General features: G+C 34.8%; 2 protein-coding genes, 1 non-coding gene and 1 pseudogene across 3 annotated transcripts; 1 reads left to right on the forward strand and 3 right to left on the reverse strand.

The window, feature by feature from the left end:
• Positions 1–5,347: 5,347 nt before the first annotated feature.
• On the reverse strand, positions 5,348–7,375 carry LOC124827128 (putative polyamine transporter At3g13620 pseudogene; annotated as a pseudogene).
• A 2,745-nt stretch (positions 7,376–10,120) lies between these two features.
• LOC148193835 (uncharacterized) lies at positions 10,121–10,683 on the reverse strand. Its single transcript, XM_088099512.1, has 2 exons — positions 10,486–10,683; positions 10,121–10,444 (listed from the first exon to the last, which is right to left on the reverse strand). The coding sequence occupies exons 1-2, from the start codon at positions 10,681–10,683 to the stop codon at positions 10,121–10,123; spliced, it is 522 nt and encodes a 173-aa protein (XP_087955638.1).
• A 7,893-nt stretch (positions 10,684–18,576) lies between these two features.
• Positions 18,577–18,648, reverse strand: TRNAG-UCC (transfer RNA glycine (anticodon UCC)). The gene has a single exon. It is a non-coding gene; the product is annotated as a tRNA-Gly (tRNA).
• Positions 18,649–18,743: 95 nt separating this feature from the next.
• On the forward strand, positions 18,744–22,057 carry LOC124827126 (uncharacterized). Its single transcript, XM_047300123.2, has 3 exons — positions 18,744–18,951; positions 20,231–20,614; positions 21,065–22,057. Exons 1-3 carry the CDS (start codon positions 18,777–18,779, stop codon positions 21,772–21,774), a joined length of 1,269 nt encoding a protein of 422 aa, XP_047156079.2. The 5' UTR covers positions 18,744–18,776; the 3' UTR covers positions 21,775–22,057.
• The last annotated feature ends 415 nt before the right edge of the window (positions 22,058–22,472 follow it).

Consider the following 22,472-nt stretch of genomic DNA (forward strand, 5'->3'; position numbering starts at 1 on the left):
CTTGCATATCTCCTTCCGCCCCTCCCTCGTCAAAGCACCGCCTCCACCAGGTTCAGCACCTTCTCCACCAGTGCTGGATCGTTCTCCAGCGCTGCCGAATTTAGCAATTCTGCAATTGCGCCTTCCTTCTCGGCTACTAAAATCTTCAATTCGGCGTCCGCGGCGATGAACTGCATAACGCTAACGGAGGCGAATATCGAATCGTGGCCTCCTTATTTCAGAACGAGAAGGAAAGAATCTAGATTCTGCCTGTTTCCTTTAAGTAAGGAGTTTCTCAATCCATCGCGATCTTCGACACCATCGAAAATTAGAAGAGGTGGTCGTAGCTTAATTCTGATGCCATGAACATTGTTATCTGCCATCGTCTAAGGCTATGTCCAAAATTTCTTCTCCATTCTTTTCCCAAACCCTCTTTCTTGTTTTGAACAACCACTTCTCATTCACTTCCCCAAACCCTCTTTCTCCGCCCCCAGATCCACTGTCCCAAACCACTTCTCGCAGATTCACTTCCGATTTACTGTTTAAGATTTGAAGATTTTAGAATGTATAAATCACCTACGTTGTATTAATTTAAAAGTTTAAACATTTAGGCCATTTTTGCTTACTGTTTTCATAAATAATATTGGATGAATGGAATGGAGGCACTGGTTGCCGGTGGCTGATTGACTAATCTCAGTCTCTGCGGTATTTGATGGCTAAGAAAAGCACAGGAAAGATAAAATACTTTTGAATGATCTGTTCGTACCATGCGTGAAATCACTACAACTTCAAAGACCCTAACAGAAGAGAACACTACATCTTCGAAGACCCTAACAGAAGAGGACATCCAAAGAAGAAGACAATGCTTTATTCTGTCTATTATAATTAAATTTCATCTAATGTATAATTAAATTCCACCTAATACAATTTTAGTATGCTACATCAGAACTAATTGCTTGTTCAACATGTCACGACTAAATAAAAACCTCGTCCATTAAAATTAATGACAAGATTCCAATTGACTCAATTTACATTAAAAAAATATACTTAATTAAGATAAAGAAAATATAAAAAATACTTAACGATTAAAAAAATATAAAGACCTTCAAAATAATTAAACCACATATTTATTTGTGTGATAGTTCTCCTGTGTATTTATTTGAACATGTGATCTACTAATGCACCATTATTAATTGTCAATGGATATCACGTGGGAAGGAAACATGTGATCTACTAATGCACCATTATTAATTGTCAATGGATATCACGTGGGAAGGAAAGGTATAGGAACAGGTGGGCTACTATAAACATATCTTTTTTAGGATCACTGTCGATTTCAATTTTACTTTGTTATTCTCGTATACGCTAAATATCTATATGTTTTATTCACATTCGCTGCCCTTCATTTTACTGCTGTAAAATTAACAAGTAAATAAATAAATTATATTAATTAAAAAAATTATAAGTAATTATTAAAAAAAACATTCTTATATTATTGGATCATGTAACATCCCAAAATATAGTGATAACCATAATCAGAATTAATTACATTAATCATTAAAACAGTGCAGTCTTTACAAAAAGATACGAGGTCCAAAACGTCGAACGGTTTAAAATACAAAATGTAATGTAGCCGACGGTATCCAAATTCTAAGACTAAACAAAAATACTAACAGCTACTACATGTCGAGCACTCTAGGGCTCGACCTTAATCCCTACTTCAACCGGTTCAACATCTTCCGAAATTTCTTCTGCCAGCGCCTCTTCCAGCAGCTCACTTCCATCTGCTCCCATCCACATGGATGATCATCGCAAGGATAAGACGGACGTACAAAGACAATCGACAACACAAAGAAGAGAACACAGGGTAAGCTTATGTAATTTAATTCATACATTAAAGTATCAATTCAATCAAGTCAAACATACCAAAATGATTCAACATAAATAAATAAACAAATATCCAATCAACTATTTCTAGACGGACCGTCCGGACTGTATGATCTGTGTAGCTACAGGCGTCCTTGCACCCGAGTGGTGTAGTAACTGGGATACACTCAACAGCTGCCACTCGAGGTTAGTCCGTTCTTACGTCGCCCATGTTAACTTATGGACTAAGGACCTCCTGCCATTCCCACACATGAACTACTCTCCTCTACGTGAAGACGAGTGTCACGGAATATCAGGATGGACCAAGCCAGCATTAGCATGCCCACAGTCATACTTTACCAAATTCCACATTCAACATATGTGAGTCGTTCCTCCCTGGAACGCTCGTACAACATTCATAAACGTTTAATCATCTTATATAATGTTCATCATTCAAAATCTTTCACTTTTATTTTCATTTTTGTCTTTCAGTCCAAGTACATAAATATTGAACTTTCAGCCCTCTTTATAACGAGGACAACCGTGAGGAACGAGACTGAAGAACTTACCCCGCTCCAAAATAAAGTAATACTGACTACCAGATAGATGAACGACCTGTATTAACACGGTGCTCGACACTGTCGGTCGACACAGATGAATGATCTGAATTACAAGGGGGTTCGACACTGTTGGTCGACACAGATGAATGATCTGTATTACAAGGGGGTTCGACACTATCGGTCGACGCAGATGAATGATCGGAATTACAAGGGTGCTCGACACTGTCGGTCGACACAGATGGACGATCTGTAATATCAAGGGTGCTCAACACTGTCGGTCGACACAGATGAAGGATCTGTATTACAGGGATGCTCGACACTGTCGGTCGACACAGATGGATGATCTGTATTACCAAGGGTGTTCGACACTGTCGGTCGACTCAGATGGATGATCTGTTATACAAAGATACTCGACACTGTCGGTCGACACAGATGGATGATCTGTATTACAAAGATGTTCGACACTGCCGGTCGACTCAGATGGATGATCTGTTATACAAGGATACTCGACACTGTCGGTCGACACTGCTCATTATGAGCTCTAAGTAAAAGACCTACATAGCTCATGCTCGACCAGAATCCTTCCCAAATGAAAGTATTCCAATTCAAAGAAGTTTACTAGAACACCAAACGGTCGAGAACCGTTTAATGTCGGACATACGTTATCATAGGGAAGTTGATATTCAAGTTTCACTTACATTCACTCGCTTCTAAGCATGTATATTTCTTATTCATACGTATCACTCATATCATACATTTCAACCAACATATTTCATATTCATTCAGTAAAGCAACGTTCGACCATGCATACTCAATCGACATACATCTCATACATTCAGTTCATATCATGTTTACATACAACATACAAGTATAAATTAAATTACTAAGCTTCCCTTACCTGGATAGCAGTGTACTCCCGAAAAGCAAGGTTTTGTTCGACCTCTAACAGCGTTCTACCCTCAGGTTTCGCTCAACAACTTTCACTTAATCGGTTACAGAACTAGGATCTGTTCGGTTCGGATTGAAGCTCACGGTGCCAGGAACGTTCCTACGGTTCTGAAACGTGATCGGGGAAGAAGGTGATGAGTTACAGTAAAGAGAAGGTGAGGGTTTCTAGAGAGAAGTTGGAGAAAACGAAAGGTTGGGTTCTGAGGAAGAAGATGAATGGTGCAGGTGAGAGAGAGTTTTTCAAAAATTCTAGTTGTGTTAACTCACGTTCGGTCGAACGAACGTCTCCCAAGTTGACACCTGCACACCAACTCTGAAATGGGAAGCTTCTCCCGCGACAGGTTGCGTGTGTGCATGCAGTGTTTGGTACGTTTTTAATGTTTCAGAGAAATGATGGGCGTGGCTTTCCGTGTATGCCAGAGAGGGAGGAAATCAGATTAGGTAGTGGGTTTTAATGGCTGAGAAATAATGTGGCGTGCATTAATGATGAGATATCAGAAATTATCTTTGCTAAATATCAAGGGTCTTACAGATCATAATCAAACAATTGCAACATAATCAATTAGTGTCATTCGTGTTTCAATTTCTAAAGTTCATATATATATATGGCCACACATTAAATGTGTATCTGATATTTATTAAAATTAATAAAAATTAAATATATATTATATTTTATATATAATAAATAATATATTTAAATTTACATAAATCTCACATTAATAACATTAAATAGAATTTTTACAAAATATTAATCACATAGATATTTTTCAACATCATTTAAGTGATGTGACTAAAGCTAGTAAAACAGGTTGGCCTCCAATAGTCTCTAATATTAGTTGTGCCAAATTGGATAAGAAAAACAAAATGAGTTTTGGCGGATTTCATTGATCGATGGTTGGATCAACCTATTTTTAAAAATAATAATTATAATTTAAAAATTAATAAATATTATTTTATTGTATCTGTCTATGACATAAAAAATCAAAATTTGAAATTAGCATTATTTAGATTACGTAAATTAAAGAAACTAAATGAATTTGATTTTTCAATTTAGAATTATATCAATTTAAAAAAAAAAACTGTACCAAAATCAGCCAAAGAGCCAAAATACATTCACCCATTGTGTCGGAGCATCATAATTTGAGTGTTATTTCCTCCATTACCTGCATCATTCCATAAATTAAATTAATAATAATTATTTTATTAAATTAAATAAAATTAATTTATAAATAATTAAATAATAATTTTCAAAAATTTAAATAATATTTATATATTAATTTAAAATACAATAAATTAAAAAATTAAAAAAAAACCTCAACAGATCGGATGTAACACATTGTTTTAATAATTTATACAATAAAATTTAATTATTATTTAAATAATAATACATAAATTAAATTAATAATAATTATTTTATTAAATAAAAAAAAATTAAATAATAATTTTAAAAAAATTAAAAAATATTTATATATTAATTTAAAATATAATAAATTAAAAAATTAATAAAAAAGTAAAAACTTCAACAGCCATCGTTAAAAAAAAATTTTTTTTCAATGGATATCGACGTCCATTTAAAGAAAGAGATAGAGGTATAAAATATTTTAAAATATAAAATATAATTTTGAAATTTAAAAAAAATATAATGGTACAAGTAGTAATATATAATAATATAGGGTGGTGTATATATAATAATATAGGGTGGTGCAGAGAGTAACCCTCTCATACTTTCTCCACTAGATCATTTTCTTAAAGGAGAATGGTTACCTACTAAAATTCCTTTTATTTCACTTAATGTTGTCCTTTATTATTTTTTTATAAAAAATATAAAAAACCACTCCATAATCATTTTATTAGTTGTCAAGTAGTAACGGATATTAAATAACATTTTTTTTCCATTTTAATCATTTGTAGAAGGTAGTGGGCACCCAAAAAAAGTGGAAGGGACACCAATTCTTAAATCAGATCTTTATGACCAACTTGATATAAAATAACAATTCAAACTAAAAATCAACCACACATTACTGATTGTAAGGAGTCTACATCGTCATCAACGTATTTGCGTGACAATTTATACTATTATACATAATATCTGAAGGGAATCCAATTTCTCTGGCAGAAATATGACCAAAGATTCTTCCTCCCTACCCAGACTAATAAATCTGATAAAGATTCAATACTCACACACACCCAACTTCTACAACACATAATCATCTTCATCCAATTTATCTCTAACACGGCTGAATTCAAGCCACTTCCTAGACTTACAAACATTCATGAAATAGTATAAAGCAATCCCAAGAAAGGTCAAGAAGAAACTAGTCACATACACAATTTTTGAAGCCACACTCATGACATACACCAGAAGCACAGATGGTATCAAACACATTAGGACCAAACCAAAGAATCCCAACGGAACCTCAAATGGTCTTTTCAAAGCTGGGAATTTCCTCCTCAACCTTAGGAAAGCAGCAAACTCCAAAAGCATTCCCAAACTGTACAAGAAATTCACAGTAGATATGATATCTGTGAAGGAGAAGAAACACACGGAGAGTGCTATAACCGTTGAGACCAAAATAGCCATCCAAGGAGTGTTAAACCACCTTGACCTTTCTCCAAAAATTCTTGGTAAGAATCCCAAATCAGCCATACCCAGAAGCTGGAATGCAGCACTGCTGAGTTGAGCTTCAAACAGTCCAATTATTGACAAAACAGCACCGATCTCCATCCAAAATTTCAACCATTTCCCAGCAATGATCTCAGCCACATCTGCAAAATACCCTCCAACCCAACTTTTTTGGTCAAGTGGCATAGCTCCTGTGGCAGCCAACAAGGGAACAATGTAACCCAAACAAGTAAGCAACCCTGCAGATAACAGAGCCTTTGGGAATGTTCTATGAGGCTCCTCAACTTCACCAGCTAGAGTACTGGCACTGTCCCAAAAGTTCAAATTCCAAAAGATGGTGTTGAAGTAGAGTGTCCAGTCCCTCTCCACACCCTCCTGACCCCAACTTAGCCATCTGCTGGGATCAATCTTGGGCAAGGAAAAGAGAGAGAGTAACACAAAAGGCAAGAGGGAAACAATCCCCAAAGCAACTGCAGTATAACCCACTATAGCCAAACCAGAATAGTTGAGAAAAGACAACGTACAAGTGGAGAGGATTATGGACACAAAGCGGGGTGACCCAGAAGACAGAGCCGGGATCACTAGTTTGAGATAATCTATGCAGAGAACTGGGTATGAGGCTAAGTTGATAACCCCACTGTAGAACTTCCAGAAGCCCATGAGGGAACCCCAAAAGGGACCAAAGGCTTCATTAGCCCATATGACAAACCCACCATTACCAGGGAAGGTTGTGGCCAATTCTGCAGTGAGGAGGGCCTCGGGGATGCTCCAGATGAAGGGGAAAACCACAAAGCCAAGGATTGCAATGAGGGGACCTGCAGCCCCCACAGCAGGCTCTTCACCATAGGGGCCTCCAGCAACTTCAAAATAGAGAAAAAACTAGAGGGAGAAGCGCTAGCTTCTTGTGTGATTTGGTGTTGGCGCCTTGTTGCTCTCTCTCTGCCCCTTCTCTGTGGTCTAAAAGATGTTCCTGAGAAGTTGGAGTTGAAGATTGGAGGGAATCCTCCATGTTGTGTTGATCGATTGGATTGGAAGTGTGAATCAAAGCCTATATGATTATTCCATCCAAATTCGACAAGATTACGGTGGATTAAGATTCCAATCAGAGGGTTGGAAGTAGATATATTTGTTTTCTCCACCGTGTACTTTTCTTTGCGTAATTCTCACAAACACCTTTTATGCTTGCACTCCAACTCCAAACCTAGCCAACAAACTACATTCATATTTGTCACTTTCTTCTCCTAGAGAACTCACAATTCTAGGCTTCCATTTCGTCAGAAAAACATTGACCCAACTGTTTTCGTCGAAATTGGCATTTGTGTAGCAGAATTTCCATTTTTGGAAAAATATTGAATAATAAATTTTATAAAAGTATATTTTCTCAAGGAAGCTTGTCGTTGCAGTCACCGCTTTCTGTTCTCAAGTCTTTTCAAGTTTTCAAATTCCAATTTCCTATTATCTGAAGTTTGATTAACGAGTAATTATGAACACTTATTCAATATTTTAGTGATTTTCTATAAACTAATCAAGAGAAATAATGTTACGCTTTTATAATTACTTATAGAAATGAATTGAAAAAAGACTTATCTTTCTCTTGCAAGGAAAACTTTAAAGAAATAATTGATGAATCTTTCTATTCGACATATAGGTATGAAAGGGACTACACTGTATTGGATTCATCATTCTCTAAGTTATTTTCTTACACGTGTTATTAGATATGGGATAGAAAACGTGCATGGCTTTCAGGACAAAGGGTTTTAGAAAACGCAAAAGTAAAGATAAAAGTTTTATGATGGATTATTGAATATTTTATATCAACGAAGAAAAAAAAATACTAACTTTGAATAGGGATTTTAAAAAGGATAACGATATTTTGACAATATTTTTTTGACAACATTTTAACATCATTTACGTGTCATTTTGTGATTTTTTTGACAACATCCTTGTTCTCGCAGCTCCACAAGCTTCCATGTTTTGTTTCGTTCTATTGTTGATAGCTCCTCTTGCATAGCTTCTCGCCACTCCTTGATCTCAATGGCTTGCTCTCATATGAGTGATTCAGCACCTGCAAAAAGGGCATACTGTACAATATCTCCAGTGTCAGTAATATCATTATCAGAGAACAATTCATGATTTGTGAGTCTTGTAGATGGGAAACGCGTTCTTTGTGATCGCCTTGTGTCACCATCTACACTGATAGCTGCTGGTCTGTTTTCTTCCAATTTGTTCTCTTCCATCCAGATGGTCATCACATTATCAGGTCTTTGAGCTGGGACAACTTCACTTTCTTTCCACTTGCAAGTAGTTGTTTCATCAACAATGACATCCCTGCCAATCATGACTTGTTGTTTATCTGGATCAAACATCTTGTAAGCACCTGTTGGATGATATCCTACAAGAACAAGGATTTCACTTCTATCATCAAGTTTCTTTCTTCTTTCAGCTGGTATGTGCCTATAGCAGACTGATTCAAATACTTTCAAGTGTCGAACATCAGGCTTTCTCTTCGACCACATCTCTTCTGGTGTGTAATTTGATAATGCTTTTGTAGGACATTTGTTCAGAAGATAGGTTGTTGTTGCGACTGCTTCACCCCATAGAAAGTTAGGCAACCCCTTTCCTTTGATCATGCATCTGACCATGTCCAAGATCATTCGATTTCTTCTTTGAGCCAACCCGTTGTGTTGTGGGGTATAAGGTGTAGTGACTTCATGTTTAATTCCTCTATCAACGCAGAATACACTCATATCTCCTGAATTAAACTCGCCTCCACCATCGGTTCTAAGAATCTTGATTTGTTTGCCCGATTGCCTCTCAACCATGCAGCAAAATTTAACAAAGCAGGTGTAAGTCTCTTTTTTTTCTTTTAGCAGATATACCCAAAGCTTTCTAGAAAACTCATCTACGAAAAGCAAAAATTATTTGTTACCTCCTAGGGACGACACATCGAACGGGCCACAGACATCTGCATGAATGACGTTCAACACCTGTATTGCTCGCTTGGGTGCGTGTCTTTTGAAGGCACACCTAGTATGTTTACCAATAGCGCACCCTTCACACACTTTGCTTGGTGCAGTAAACTCAGGAATACCCTTCACGAGGTTTTTATCTCTCAATTGACACAAACTTCTGAAATTCAAATGTCCAAAGCGATAGTGCCAAAGCCATTCTTCTGTATCCGCGCCTTCTGCAACTAAACATTGCACTTCAACAGCATTCAAGTTAACTTTGAACGTTCTATTCCGAGCAAGAGGTGCCTTGATTATCAATCTCTGTTTTTCGTCATAAACCTCAATATTTTTTTCCGTAAATTCATAGTGTATCCCTTTTCAAGGAGTTGGCAAAGACTTAGAAGATTACTCTTCATAATGGGCACATAAAGGACATTGTGCATGAACACAAATTTGTCATCTTTTCGTGTGATCAACACCTTGCCTGAGCCTTCTGCACGAATTATACTATCATCTGCGAAATGAACAACGCTCTTGACACTAGTGTCTAGATCAATTATCCATCTTTTATTACCTGTCATATGATTAGAACATCCCGTGTCAAGATACCATGACATGTCCTCCCTTGCATGATCAGTTTCTCCTGTCAGTGACACCTGTTCTACTTGTGTAGTGTTCCTAGGCCATTTGTCGTTCTTTACTCTGGTTGTGTTTTCAAAGAAATCACCGTGTGATGTAACACATTTATCATTGTTTCTTCTATCTGTGACGATAGTCATCAGGATGACATGGTCTGATTCAGACTCCAGTTCTTCTTTCGCAAGATTCACTTCATCATTCTGATCTTTCTTAACATTCTCATTGTGCCAGCACTCTGAGGAGTAATGACCATATTTACTACACGTAAAACACTGTATATTCCTCTTATCAGGATTCTTTGTGCCGCCTCTGCCTCTGGGCTTTCCTCTACCTCTACAACTGCCTTGTTCGTTGCTTTCAACATCTTTGTTTTGTTCACCATTGTGTTTACCTCCATTTTTGCCTCCACGACCACCGCGAGACCTACCTCTATTTCTGCCATTCCCACGATTCTTATAAATCTTGACTTGCAATGCTTGATTGGTGTTTTGCACAGTATCTCGTTCTGCAGCTTTTCTCTCCATCAAACGTTGTTCGTGAGCTTCAAGTGAATTTTACAGCTCTTCAACCTTCATTTTTTCAAGATCTCTGCTTTCTTCAATGGCAACGACAATATGGTCGTATTGGGGCGTCAAGGTTCGCAAGATTTTATGGACAATCTTCTTGTCTTTTACGATTTTGTCACATGCACGCATAGCATTAACAATCACCTGGATTCTGCTGATATATCCCTCTATAGTTTCTTGTTCTCCCATGCTTAGCAGTTCGTACTGCCTCCATAGCGACTGAAGTTTGATCTTTTTTATGTTTCCAGCAGTTCCATATTCGTCTTCCAAGATCTCCCATGTTTCTTTGGTTGTTACTGCCTTGGACACTTTCTGGAACACTGATGGAGAGATACACTGATGCAGAATCATACGTGCTTTAGAATCCATCTTCTTCTTTTCTTGTAAGCCTTCTTGGCCTCTTCCGAGTCGCTCTTCGTCGGTTCCTTGAACCCTTTCTTAACAATTTCATCAATCTCCTGAAAACCCAGAATAGCATCCATCTTCACAACCCAATCTTCATAATTCTTTCCGTCAAATATCGGTAGATTATTCTGGATCATCCCCGCCATTCTTCAAACGCAACGCTTTCTTCACAGCACAATTTCTTGCTAAGAATGGCTTCTCCTAGGTTCGGAAACCTACTCTGGATACTACTGATAGGGATTGATAGAGTGTGTAGTAGCAAAAAAGAGAAAGAGAGCACGGGAAGAGAGAAAAACAATGTAGAGATAGTAAATTCGAAAAGTATTGCATATTAGGTAAACATAGTATATATACAAAGTGTTTACTGTCAAATGAAAGAAGTTAAACTTTCTGATTTACGATTTACTTTTTAATAACAATTACTCTCCAACATCCATAAAAGTGTTTCAGAAATATTAAAAATAATACCTATTTGATTTATCAGTTTCTTGTTAATTTAATCAATTTTCTACTTTATTCCTTTTCTATGAGAATCTTATTACCGAGATATCGTTCTAGCATTACTCGTTGAATTCAAGTTTTTTAATATTTACACGTATTTTTTTTACGAAAATAAAATCAATGTAATCAAATTAAATAAGATAATTGTAAACGATAAAACGTCTATTTGAGTATTTATATATTCAAAGTCAAAACTAGTAGTTTAACTTATAAGATTTGATATCATTTCATTTTGCGTATTTGGTCGTTGGACTATTTGATGAAATAAAATATATTTTAATTTTTAAAATAGCAATTCAAATCAATGCAGAAAAGTATTTTATTTTTGAGAACCAAGTATCAAGATAGATACTTTTATTTAATAACATAAATTAATTTATTATTTCCCGAGCTAAATAACATGTGCAGAATTATTCATTACACAACATTGAGAAAATGGTTCTTCCTCAACATACCTCAAAATATTTTGTCTTTGCTCAATTGAAAAATCAGTTGTTTCTACTCATTTTATTAGATGTTTACAATTAAAATTTATTTAAATATTCTATTAATAAATAAGCGCTAATAATTGAAAGAAAGTATTATCATAGAAAAACATATCATTTATCCTTATATATATATATATATATATATATATATATATATATATATATATATATATATATATATATATATATATTTTCTTTTGTTTAAACTCTTGTCAACAAGATTTTATGTAATTTAATTTCTTTACAACTTGTTTAAAATCTAGAAAATATAATATATAGCTTTTAAATTATGATATTCGACTCTTTTATTTTCAAAATTTGATTATAGATAGTGTTTTAATAATCAAATTTTATTTTATAAAAATATTATAGGTTTTGACCTTCCTTTACATTTTTTTCTCAATCATTCATTTCATTGACCATGAGGGACTATTACCTATTTATTCAAGATCATAGATTTTGTTTGGGTAATATTTCAATTTTGATTGGAGAATGGTTTGTTGTATTTGGATTTGCTTTTGTATGATCATACATTTCCTTGTTTTGAAATTTGTCATGGAAGTTTGATTTTTTTTCTAATGGGTGTTCTAAGCAACAGCATCATCTTCCACGTTTATTCGTGATGTCAACTCTTCCTTCCTATTATGCTCTCAGAGTAACGTACCTTTATTGTTATTAACAAATCCATAATGCAATTGAGGTTGTGCGGTGCTAAGCATGTAAACAATTTATTAAAGTATTATTGATGTTGGTTTCTCTCACGGGCATGAAAATGAGTTTTAATAGTTTTATTAAATTGTTGATGCTTGCTGTTTGCAGGTTTGCGATTCTTGTGCGGGTTAATGATGGAAGAGATTGCGGTGAAGGTTTGGGTGGTTTTAGTTTTCTGATTTGGGTCTGTGATGGTGAGAGGAGATGAACTGATACACAATTTGGGGGTTTTCTGGACAGTGGGAATGAAGGTTTTACGTTGGCCATAGAGGTGAGCATGGTAGAGGGTAGTTGCGCATGCGAAACTGGTGAGCATGGTAGAGGGTAGTTGCGCATGTGAGTTTCGCGGTTGATGGTGGCTTTGGAGGTGGCTGTGGTAGAGTCGGAGGGAGAGGAAGGTAGAAGAGCGGAGAAAGATTAACTAGTGTGAGAAAAAAATGACGTTACCGTTAGCCACCTCAGCTTATTTTTAAAGCTGTTAGTTTTGGAGGACGAAAAATTATAATTTTGTTAAAAAGAATGATCAAAATGTAGTTTAGTTTGAAAGAGGGACTAAAAACAAATTCTCTTTATAGTTTAGGGACTAAAAACGTATTTAACTTTAAATTCCTATTTAGTTGTGATATCGGTGATTTGTATTTTTTAATGTAATGTTTGATGAATTGTACTTCCAAGTTGAAATATACACTTCACCAAACACTTGATAAAGATCCAAAAACTAAAAAACTCAAATAAATTATATAATACTTTGTTAAGTTTTTCATGTATGTGAGAGTATATATTAATTGAGTCTTTCAAATTGTATTATAAATTGATATAACTTACGTGGAATGAGAATGTTTAGGATAGGAATACTATTTTGTATATTAATGTGTGAAGTATATTATCAGTAAAAAATGAGATTATCCTCAACTTTACTAATTAAGAATCATAAATAATGAAAAAAAGATAAGAGGTCGAGAAAGAGAAGATAAGAATAACTTCTAACAAAAAACATACAATCACACTAATTGGCCAGAAGACATATAAACAAGATATTTCTAAAATATATTGGAAAGATTGCTTGAATATATAAACATCTAACATATCCAACGTATGGTCAACAAAGGCAAAAGGCAATGTGAATGGTAGAATAATGAATTCCTCGTTCGGTAGTAGTTGGTGTCCGTTAAGGATAAGTTTACATGTAGCATGCACGGACAATGTGACAATTCACAAACAATCACTTCCTTCTCTTTTTTTCCTCTTTATGAAATAACATTTCATTTTAACCTTGCTTAATAAATTTAAATAATTTGGGATATAATATCATTTTATCTTACTTTTATTAATTCAAAGTTAAGAAAACATAGTAATTTAAAAATTTATTAATTTGATGTAACGTGTTTTAAATAAAAATATAGTAAAGTAATATAAAAGAAACATAGGGTTCTTTGTTTAATAAAAGCAAATTATTGGGAAAATAACACCGAACCACTATGACGAAAACTATTACGAAAACAAAACCTGTGGCAATTTATATATATATATATATATATATATATATATATATATATATATATATATATATATATATATATATATATATATATATATATATATCCATTGTATTTATAAAAAAAATAGCTTTAGTTTTCACACACTATTAATATAAAAATATATACATCAATCAATTGAAAAATTATAAATAGATTTTTGTAAAATTATTGTAAGTGTTTCAGTAACTAGGTGTGAGAATGCTCTTCCCCCTCTTTCTTGTTGCACCAATGCGACCTTCATCAACGTAGCACCTCTCCATAATACCAATCGGTCGTCTCCTGCAAAAAAATACTCGGACGCTCAAGTCAGCCTTAACTTTAGGGATATCAAGGTTGTAATAATTCAGAAAAAGGTGTTTTTACTTGGACATAAATCTCATATTTATAAACTTGATTTTTAATAATAATCGTTAACTGCTAATCAATACCATATCCATGTCGTATATTTTATTTCCTATTATTCGTTATCTGACCATTAACGCCATATGTTTCGTTTCTGACTGCATTGATTGACTTTTAATGCTTATTAACAGTCAAACATCTACCTCCTTACCATCTCCGTCCTAACTGATCGGCCCACCTCCTCGTCAGGCTGAGGTTCCTTCGGTGTTTATCGAGTACACTATAGTAACCATTTTTACAAAATTACATAAGATAAGTTGAACACTGTAAACTTGCTGGCTGACATTTTTCTAGTCATGCCACGAATAAATAGGTCGTTTTGTGAGTCTTACATTATAAAATATATTCTGTTTATTTTTCTTTTTTAAAATTTTTTTTAAAGGGATTTGATATGCTGAAATTAACTTAGAGACCAACATCAAAGAAAAATTATTACAAACGATTAAAAATCAAACTCATTTTTTTTGTCCATGAAGTACAAATATATTTAATTTATTTATATGTAACATCCCAAAAATATAGTCGAATATTGTATAGAAGAGTTATCACATATATGATATTATAGAATAGTTAATATAAAGTAATAACTTTATAGTTATCCAAAATAATCATAGAATTTAAAACTTTTTATACAAGAAACTACCCAAAACTATATACAAAACTACTCTAAACCTAACTACTAAGCAACATCTCCTTCGTCCAATGCCTGCTCCAGAGACATCTCATCTCCCTCTGCTCACACGCACAGGATGATCATTGCAAAAGAAATAACACCAAACACATACAAAACACAAACAACAAACAACAGGGTAAGCTAGTTTAAATAAAAGATCAATCAACATACTTATCAAGCCCATAGCATACAATCATATCATTCAATTAAACTCTAAAACATTTTATGCATGACACAACACTGACTTTGACTGTCCGGACTTAGAATGATTGTTGAGCTATGACGGGTTGTGCACTCGTGGTGGCTTCTACTGCTTTGCAAAGTCATTGCCAATGAGTTTCACCCTACCACACTCACAAGGTTAGTCTGTATTGGGCCTTGGAGCATAATGGAAGCCTCCAAGACTAAGACCTCCTGCTACTCCTCACGACATAGATCAATCCTCTCTACGTGAGAATGAAAGACCATTGGAGTTTCAGGATAATCTCCAAGACTGAGCTCCTGCATTCATTATAAACATACACTTGAATCTCACCAATAGATTCTACTTTGGAACTTTACTTTCACCACTTTGAAACCATACTTTCACTTTGAAACTTAACGAATGCATGATTAATCCCATACTATAATACACATTCATACATACTGAGCAATGAATCCCAAAACTTCATTTAAACAAACTAGAACAAGAAATTAACACTAGTGCAAAAAGGACTTTAGACGTCTGTTATTTTGGGCTTTTAACGTCTGATCTTTGTTCGACGTCTATATGGGTGACGTTAATGAGACGTCGGACCCTTTAGGTCAGACGTCTCTATAGACGTCGGACCTATATAGGTCAGACGTCTATATAGACGTCCGATCCATACAGGTTAGACGTCTTTGAGGTTGCTCCTGACTCATGGTGATTCGAGTTTACAACTTTATATTTTAGTTGAAGAGAATGTATTGTACATTTTTTTATTGGATGGTTTTAAAAACGTAGTGGAGGGAATTGGAGGAGTACAAAACGCAAGAAATCACCGCCATAGAATGTCGCCTAAAGACACGAGAATAACTACACCAAAACCCAACGAAAACGCATTTTAATCGGTTATAATGCATCAAAGAGTGATGTAATCAGAGTAAAACTAATTTAAAACGGTGCAAAAGTGAGAAAACGAACCTGAAAAGTGTAACCCGTAGAGAGAAAACGCGACGAAGATGATGAACAATGAGTGCGCGTAACGGCTATCTCGCGTTCAAGGTGTTTTAATGCCAAAATAGAGTCAAAAAGTGACTTTTTAAATTTCTGGATTTATGGTTTAGACGTCGGTTCCCCCAATTAACAGACGTCTAAAGTGCTTCAGAAGTCGAAGTGGCGGGATCAGACGTCTAAACGGAGTCAAAAAGTGACTTTTTAAATTTCTGGATTTAGGGTTTAGACGTCAGGTCCCCCAATTAACAGACGTCTAAAGTGCTTCAGAAGTCGGAGTGACGAGATCAGACGTCTAAACGGAGTCATAAAGTGACTTTTAAATTTCTGGATTTAGAGTTTAGACATCGGTTCCCCAATTAAAAGACGTCTAAAGTGCTTTAGAAGTCGGAGTGGCGAGATCAAATGTCTAAAGTGCTTTTTAAATTTCTAGATTTAGGGTTTAGACTTCGGTTCCCCAGTTAACAGACGTCTAAAGTGCTTCAGAAGTCGGTTCCCTCCATAATAGACGTCTAAATAGAATAAAAAATTATTTTTTTATCTTTTTCGTTTAGTTTTGGCGTCTATTCTGGGTAGCCGATGTATATGAGTATTTAGACGTCGGGCCCTTACATAACCGACATCTAAATAGTTGTTTTATTTACGAAAAATGCCACCGGTCATTTTTTACATTGGATATTCGAGGGTCAGACGTCTAAAGGGTGACGTTAAAGGTCTTTTTTGCACTAGTGTAAAGAGTAAACAAAACTTGAACCAGCCGCTCAGCGCATACTCTCGTTGAGCGACTATAGAGGTTCCTCGCATAGCGACCCAGCTCGTTGTGCGAATAAACTCCCAGTGATTCCACACCCTAAACTCACGCTTAGCGACACCACTGGCTTAGCAAAGCTCATCAGACAGTGGACCAGACCCTCAACTTGTTTGCTCAGTGCATCCATTCGTTATCCGAATAAAACTAACAGTGCTCCCAAACCTCAACCATTCGCTCTACGCACCCTCTCGCTGAGCGAAAGTCCTCAAGCAGAACAACCACTTATGCAACCACTTGCTGAGCGAATCCACTCGCTCAGTGAGTCTGCATAATCTGCAGCACCAAAATATGTAGAATTACGCGACCTACACCAAGTTTACCAATTCCAACCATTTTTCCCAACTTCTAACTCTCCTAGATTGTATTATATACCTAATTATACTTAACCAAGGTTATCTAAACCCTTCTAACCTAAATCTAAACAAGAGAACTCGAAATCTACCCCAAAAACTCCCAAAAACTTAACTTATAGACCCAAATTGAATTTTACCATTTGTGGCACAATTCCAAGCAATTTAAGGACTCTAGAAGTCCCAAATGACTTACCAAGACTGCCCGAACTGATCATTTACACACAGAACCCGAAACTCAAGTTTTCACTACCTTACTTCCTAAAAATTGAGTTCTAACACAAGTAGAACTCTACTTCATTACCAACACACTCTACTAACTCAGTTTTATAACATTCCAAATGTTAAACAAACCCAATTCAGCTCATAAACACCCTTAACTTCACCAAAATCATCTCAACTACTCATCCCAACATTCTACTATCTTAAACTCCCATTTTAGACTAATTAATCTATACTCAAGATGCTCCTCACCTCTAACAGTTCCATTCATACATTTTAAATTCATTAACCTTCATTCCAACATCACCACATACATACAATAGATTTCATTAATTCATCCCAACTACTCATCATCATAAAATTCATCAATTTCACCAAAATCCCTAAAATTATCACAAACACAAATTTGCATTCACATCCAAACAATTTAATCTCTACCTACCATCAAATTACACAGCATACATCCATTTAAAAGTAATTAACTAACTTCTCTTACCTCTATCAAATTTGCACAGCTTAAGAAATACCCCGACCGAAGCTTTCACCGCAAGGAAACTTTAGAAAAATCTACAAATCACCGATTGGTGATAGGAAATCACCCGTAGAACCTAAATGGAGTCAAGAATTCAAGAAAAAAACTACTTGATACATGCAAACAGAAATTTCTTACATGATCAAGAACCAAAAGTCACAAAGAAAAAGGAAAACGAAATTTATCGACTCAAATCACGAAATTGATCGGTTGAAAATGTAGTTCTTGACGCCAAGATCGCCTAGACACCTCCTGATCGTGTTGAACAAATGCTTCAAAAGTGAGAAAGGTTAGAGAAAAGTGAGAGAAAAGAAAGATAATAGTGTTTTAAAGAGATAGAAGTATTTTAGATAATAAACCGAGCTTTTAGAATGTTATATTTATATTATAAAATTATTTTATAATAAAATATTCGGTCTCATTATTTTAATACATCTATCTACTTTAATATTCTATTTTCAAGGTTTATTAACTTCTGAAAATGTTAATCTTTTACTCGTAATTTTTATTTAAAATCAAGTGTTTGTTAAATATTTTACATTCTTATCATTTTATAGAAATTATATTCAAGACATGCACTCAAGCAAAAATAAACATTTGAAAACTAAAAGATTATTGCGTTTGCCGGGAGTCGAACCCGGGTCTATTGCTTGGAAGGCAATTATCCTAACCGTTGGACTACAAACGCTTGCTGATATGAAAAACACTTTAATTAATCTATATTCAATAATAAATTGTATTTTCTTATATGGTGCTTTCAAATGTATATTTGTGGTTGCAGCTCTACTCTGCAATTTCAGAATTGGTGGTAGAAGCATGGAGGGAATTCCTGTGAGGAGTGTGATGCCTTCAGCTTCAACATCTCACTGTCATCATCTTCAAAGGAAAACAATCATACAACTATCATCTTCTTCAACAACAAAGCTTCTCACCCAAAACAGATGCTTACGTTTTTCTGTTCGGGCCAAACTGTCTTCCACTGATTTTCAAGGTACCCACATAATAATTTCTGGAGAATTTTATTAAAAATCTGGACTTTTACCTCATGGCTTCATGCCACTGAATCTCTGTACATAACTTTTTAACAAATTTTAATAGCACCCCTGTCCTTTTTATATTCACTTCAGTTGATGAAGGCAATGATTTACTTATAGAATATTGCCTTAACGTTTGAATAATTCTCTTCTTGTTATTATATTTGTATATTAGTTAAATTTATCATGCATAAACTATTTTCTTTATCGTAATCTGATATATATTAATTATTGATCATAACTATTAACTATTTTTGCTTTTGAAGTTTGGGGAATCAGATTATATCTGAGAAAAAACTGAGTACTGGTAGATTTATCTTCTTGTTTAATTACAAATATATAAGTTTATTGTCTTTTAATAATTACTCTAAAAATAGTACTGACCATTATTTTTTATTGGATGGTAGTATAAAATCTCAGGGCATAACCATTGATCTATAGTTTTTTTTTTTTATATAATTTTATCCTGCAAAAAAATCTCATGTTGAGGATGTATCCATTTATAGAATATATGCTGGTTGTCAAGACTGATACGGTTTACTCTTTACACAGATTTGCATTTGTGATCACTATTTTCAACCAATCTATGATCACAATCGATTATTCTTTAGTCACGTCATTTGTTTTAGTGGGTAAAGTATTAGTCAAATCCTTTACATTTTAATGCTGCAATTATGATTGCATATTGCAAGATGTTTTAGTGTGTGAGATTATTGCGATAGATCTAATTGGTTGATTTTTGTTTTCCACGTGTGTGTGGTGTAACTTGGTTTCATCCTATTCCTGTATCTAGTGAAAGTTCAAAATTTAGCTGTTACTAATCACTGCAGTATCCTGGAAATTCGCCTTCTTTTTTAGCTCTAGCATGAGTGATAAACACATGAAGCTTGGTTTAACAACTTTTAATTTGGTAAAACTAATCAGTTTCTTATTTCTTGGGTCCAAAACGATTTGGTGGTAGCTAACATGAAATGCTTTTCACCTTTTTTTGAACCAAAAAGTATTTCCCTAAATTCCCTGAGTGATTTCTTTTCTGCTAACATACAATGGAATTTATTTCGATCTTGTGACCAAACGGGGTAAGGAAATGTTCATGATGTACTAACACATCTTTCAATAATGAAGACCTTTTCTTGGTATACCATTTCATTGAAAACTATTAGAGTAGACATTTGGTCACTAATGTTCTGAAGAAGAGATTATTTTATTCACCGATCTGTGGTGTTCCCGTCACAGATTTTCGGAGCTATGCGAGGCCTTCGCATCTTTTGCCAGCCTCAGAGGTGAAAGTGTACACAGATACATCAGTAGAAAACATTTCATCATCTCTGAAGGAGGGTGGATCCAAATCTTTATATAGGGTCAAGTTATGTACAAGCAGCTTATATGGCTCAAGTATTAGTGACTTAAATGCTGGAATTCTCCTTTGCTTGATAGATAAAAATGGAAACTCCATATTGCAAAGAATCCCTGTCAGTTTGATGATGGATCGTTCTACAGAATCAGGGGATATTACGAATATTGACATGCTTCATTTCCAAAGAGGTTCTGCAGATGAATTCATTTTTGAGGGTCCAAAAATTGCAAGACTTGAGGCCCTCTGGGTTAGTGTTGAATCAGGTATATTATTGTCGTTGATATGTTTTGGAATGATTGAAAGCTTCTGTAGACATCATCCCTGACCTACAATTTTAAAGTGCCCTTGATTAACACGCTTGTTTGTCCTCAAGACAAATACTAGTAAGACTAGTTTTAATTAGTCTTATGATTTTATAGGTTTTAATAAATTTTAACTGATAGGATAGAGTATGTTGGAAATTGTTAAAGAATGAGTTGCTTGGTAGCACTCCTCTTGCGCACAAATCTGTTTGAGTACCGAGCTAAACATCCCTTGTATATTATCTTCTAACATCTTAGGCGCAAATCCGAGTTTTAAAAGCACTATACAACCAATTTATGCTATTTTTGAAACATGAAGTAATTGGTGGTAGAATTATGAGTTCTTACCATATTGACCTGTTTAAACCAAGGCTCTCTTACAACACATCCTTCTTCTGTCTCTAAGGTCAGGTCAGTGGCGCCTAGGAAGTGTATCCTTAATGGTTATTAGTTGTGAAGGGCAACCGTCTGGGTTGGAAGATGGGTTACAAAGGTACAATGGCTTTCAGTATGACTTTCAGATTGATGATGTGTTGCTTGGTGAGGGAACTGATCTGTCCATGTTGGAATTAAGACCTACCCTTGTGACTGAGCTGGAAGGGAATGATCTCACAAACATCTTCAACAAAGGACTTAGTGACTCTACCTTGCTTTCAAATCCTAAGATCTCAAAGGAAGATAGCATGAGGGAATATGCAGATTTGAAGTTCTCATTGTTATTTTATGATGCTATGCTTATACTTTTTGGTACAGCTGTGGCTTCATTCTCAGCTGGAGAAAATGCTGGGATTGATTTCTTGATTGGTGGGGTTGGAGGCTTCTTGTATCTGCTTCTGTTACAGAGATCTGTGGATGAATTGCCAGCTTCAGAACTAATCACTAGTGACAAGGGTAGAAGTGATGCATTATTCAGGGGAGTTAAGGGTCCAATAGTAAGTGTGGCTTTGGCTCTAGGCTTGGCTGTAATTGCATCAAGGTATAGCTCTGGAGATCTTCAAGTCATGCTAACACCAAAAGATCTCATATTTGGAATGATGGGATTTCTTGTATGTAAAATCTCTGTTTTGTTTGCTGCATTTAAGCCTATAGCACTAGGTTCAAAGTTGCCAACTGATATGTAACATTATACTTGTGTCTCCTGTGAAGTGGTTTAATTTTTAAACCCATTGTATCATCAGTACAATGATTCCAATTGTTGTATAGTGCTCATTATAGATGCATGGATTCCTCCTTGCTGGTAAGAGATTCTTCTAGAGCCAGGGCGACAACTTCTGTTTGAGGCTGGCAGTGAAAAAACCAGCAAGTCAATCAGAGTTATTTATCCTCTGTAATTGGAACCAAAACCAATGAACCTCAAAATTTAACTTCACATTTTGTCAATCTATGTCTTTCTATTGTTATATATATGTTTTAGTTATTTCTTTTATATTTACTTATTTTATATCTTTTTGTACCAACGATATTGCTGATTCAATATTTAAAGTTGATGGTTTGTAATTTATATTCGACTTTAATGTTGAAGTGAAACAATTGAAAACAGAAAATGTATTCTTTTAAGAGAAATTTTCTGACAGCTTGAATACGAAGTTATCAGTTTTATCATTTAATCTGTAAGTATACAAAACAAACTATAAATATTAAAATATAAAAGTCTATCGCAGCGTTTGTGTTTCTTCGCGATTTGGTATCTCGTATTTTGATAAAATTCTCCCAACCCTTTTCATCAGATTTTCTTTTCTTCATTAAAAAACTAGATAATTTTCAGTTTTAAATACCGATAATTTTTAAGGAAATATGTTAGACATGGGAACACCATAAC

Source organism: Vigna umbellata, chromosome 9, assembly GCF_029865625.1.
Source record: "Vigna umbellata cultivar VRB3 chromosome 9, Vumbellata_1.0, whole genome shotgun sequence".
NCBI classification, from domain to species: domain Eukaryota; kingdom Viridiplantae; phylum Streptophyta; class Magnoliopsida; order Fabales; family Fabaceae; genus Vigna; species Vigna umbellata.

Bases quoted from the DNA above. Each gene is read 5' to 3' on its own strand.
- LOC148193835 (XM_088099512.1), bottom strand. From the start codon at position 10,683: ATGGCGGGGATGATCCAGAATAATCTACCGATATTTGACGGAAAGAAT. The intron at 10,445-10,485 runs GTATGATTCTGC...TCAGTGTTCCAG, and splicing joins GAAGATGGATTCTAAAGCAC to AAAGTGTCCAAGGCAGTAAC.
- LOC124827126 (XM_047300123.2), top strand. From the start codon at position 18,777: ATGGAGGGAATTCCTGTGAGGAGTGTGATGCCTTCAGCTTCAACATCT. The intron at 18,952-20,230 runs GTACCCACATAA...TTCCCGTCACAG, and splicing joins GTCTTCCACTGATTTTCAAG to ATTTTCGGAGCTATGCGAGG. The intron at 20,615-21,064 runs GTATATTATTGT...CTCTAAGGTCAG, and splicing joins CTGGGTTAGTGTTGAATCAG to GTCAGTGGCGCCTAGGAAGT.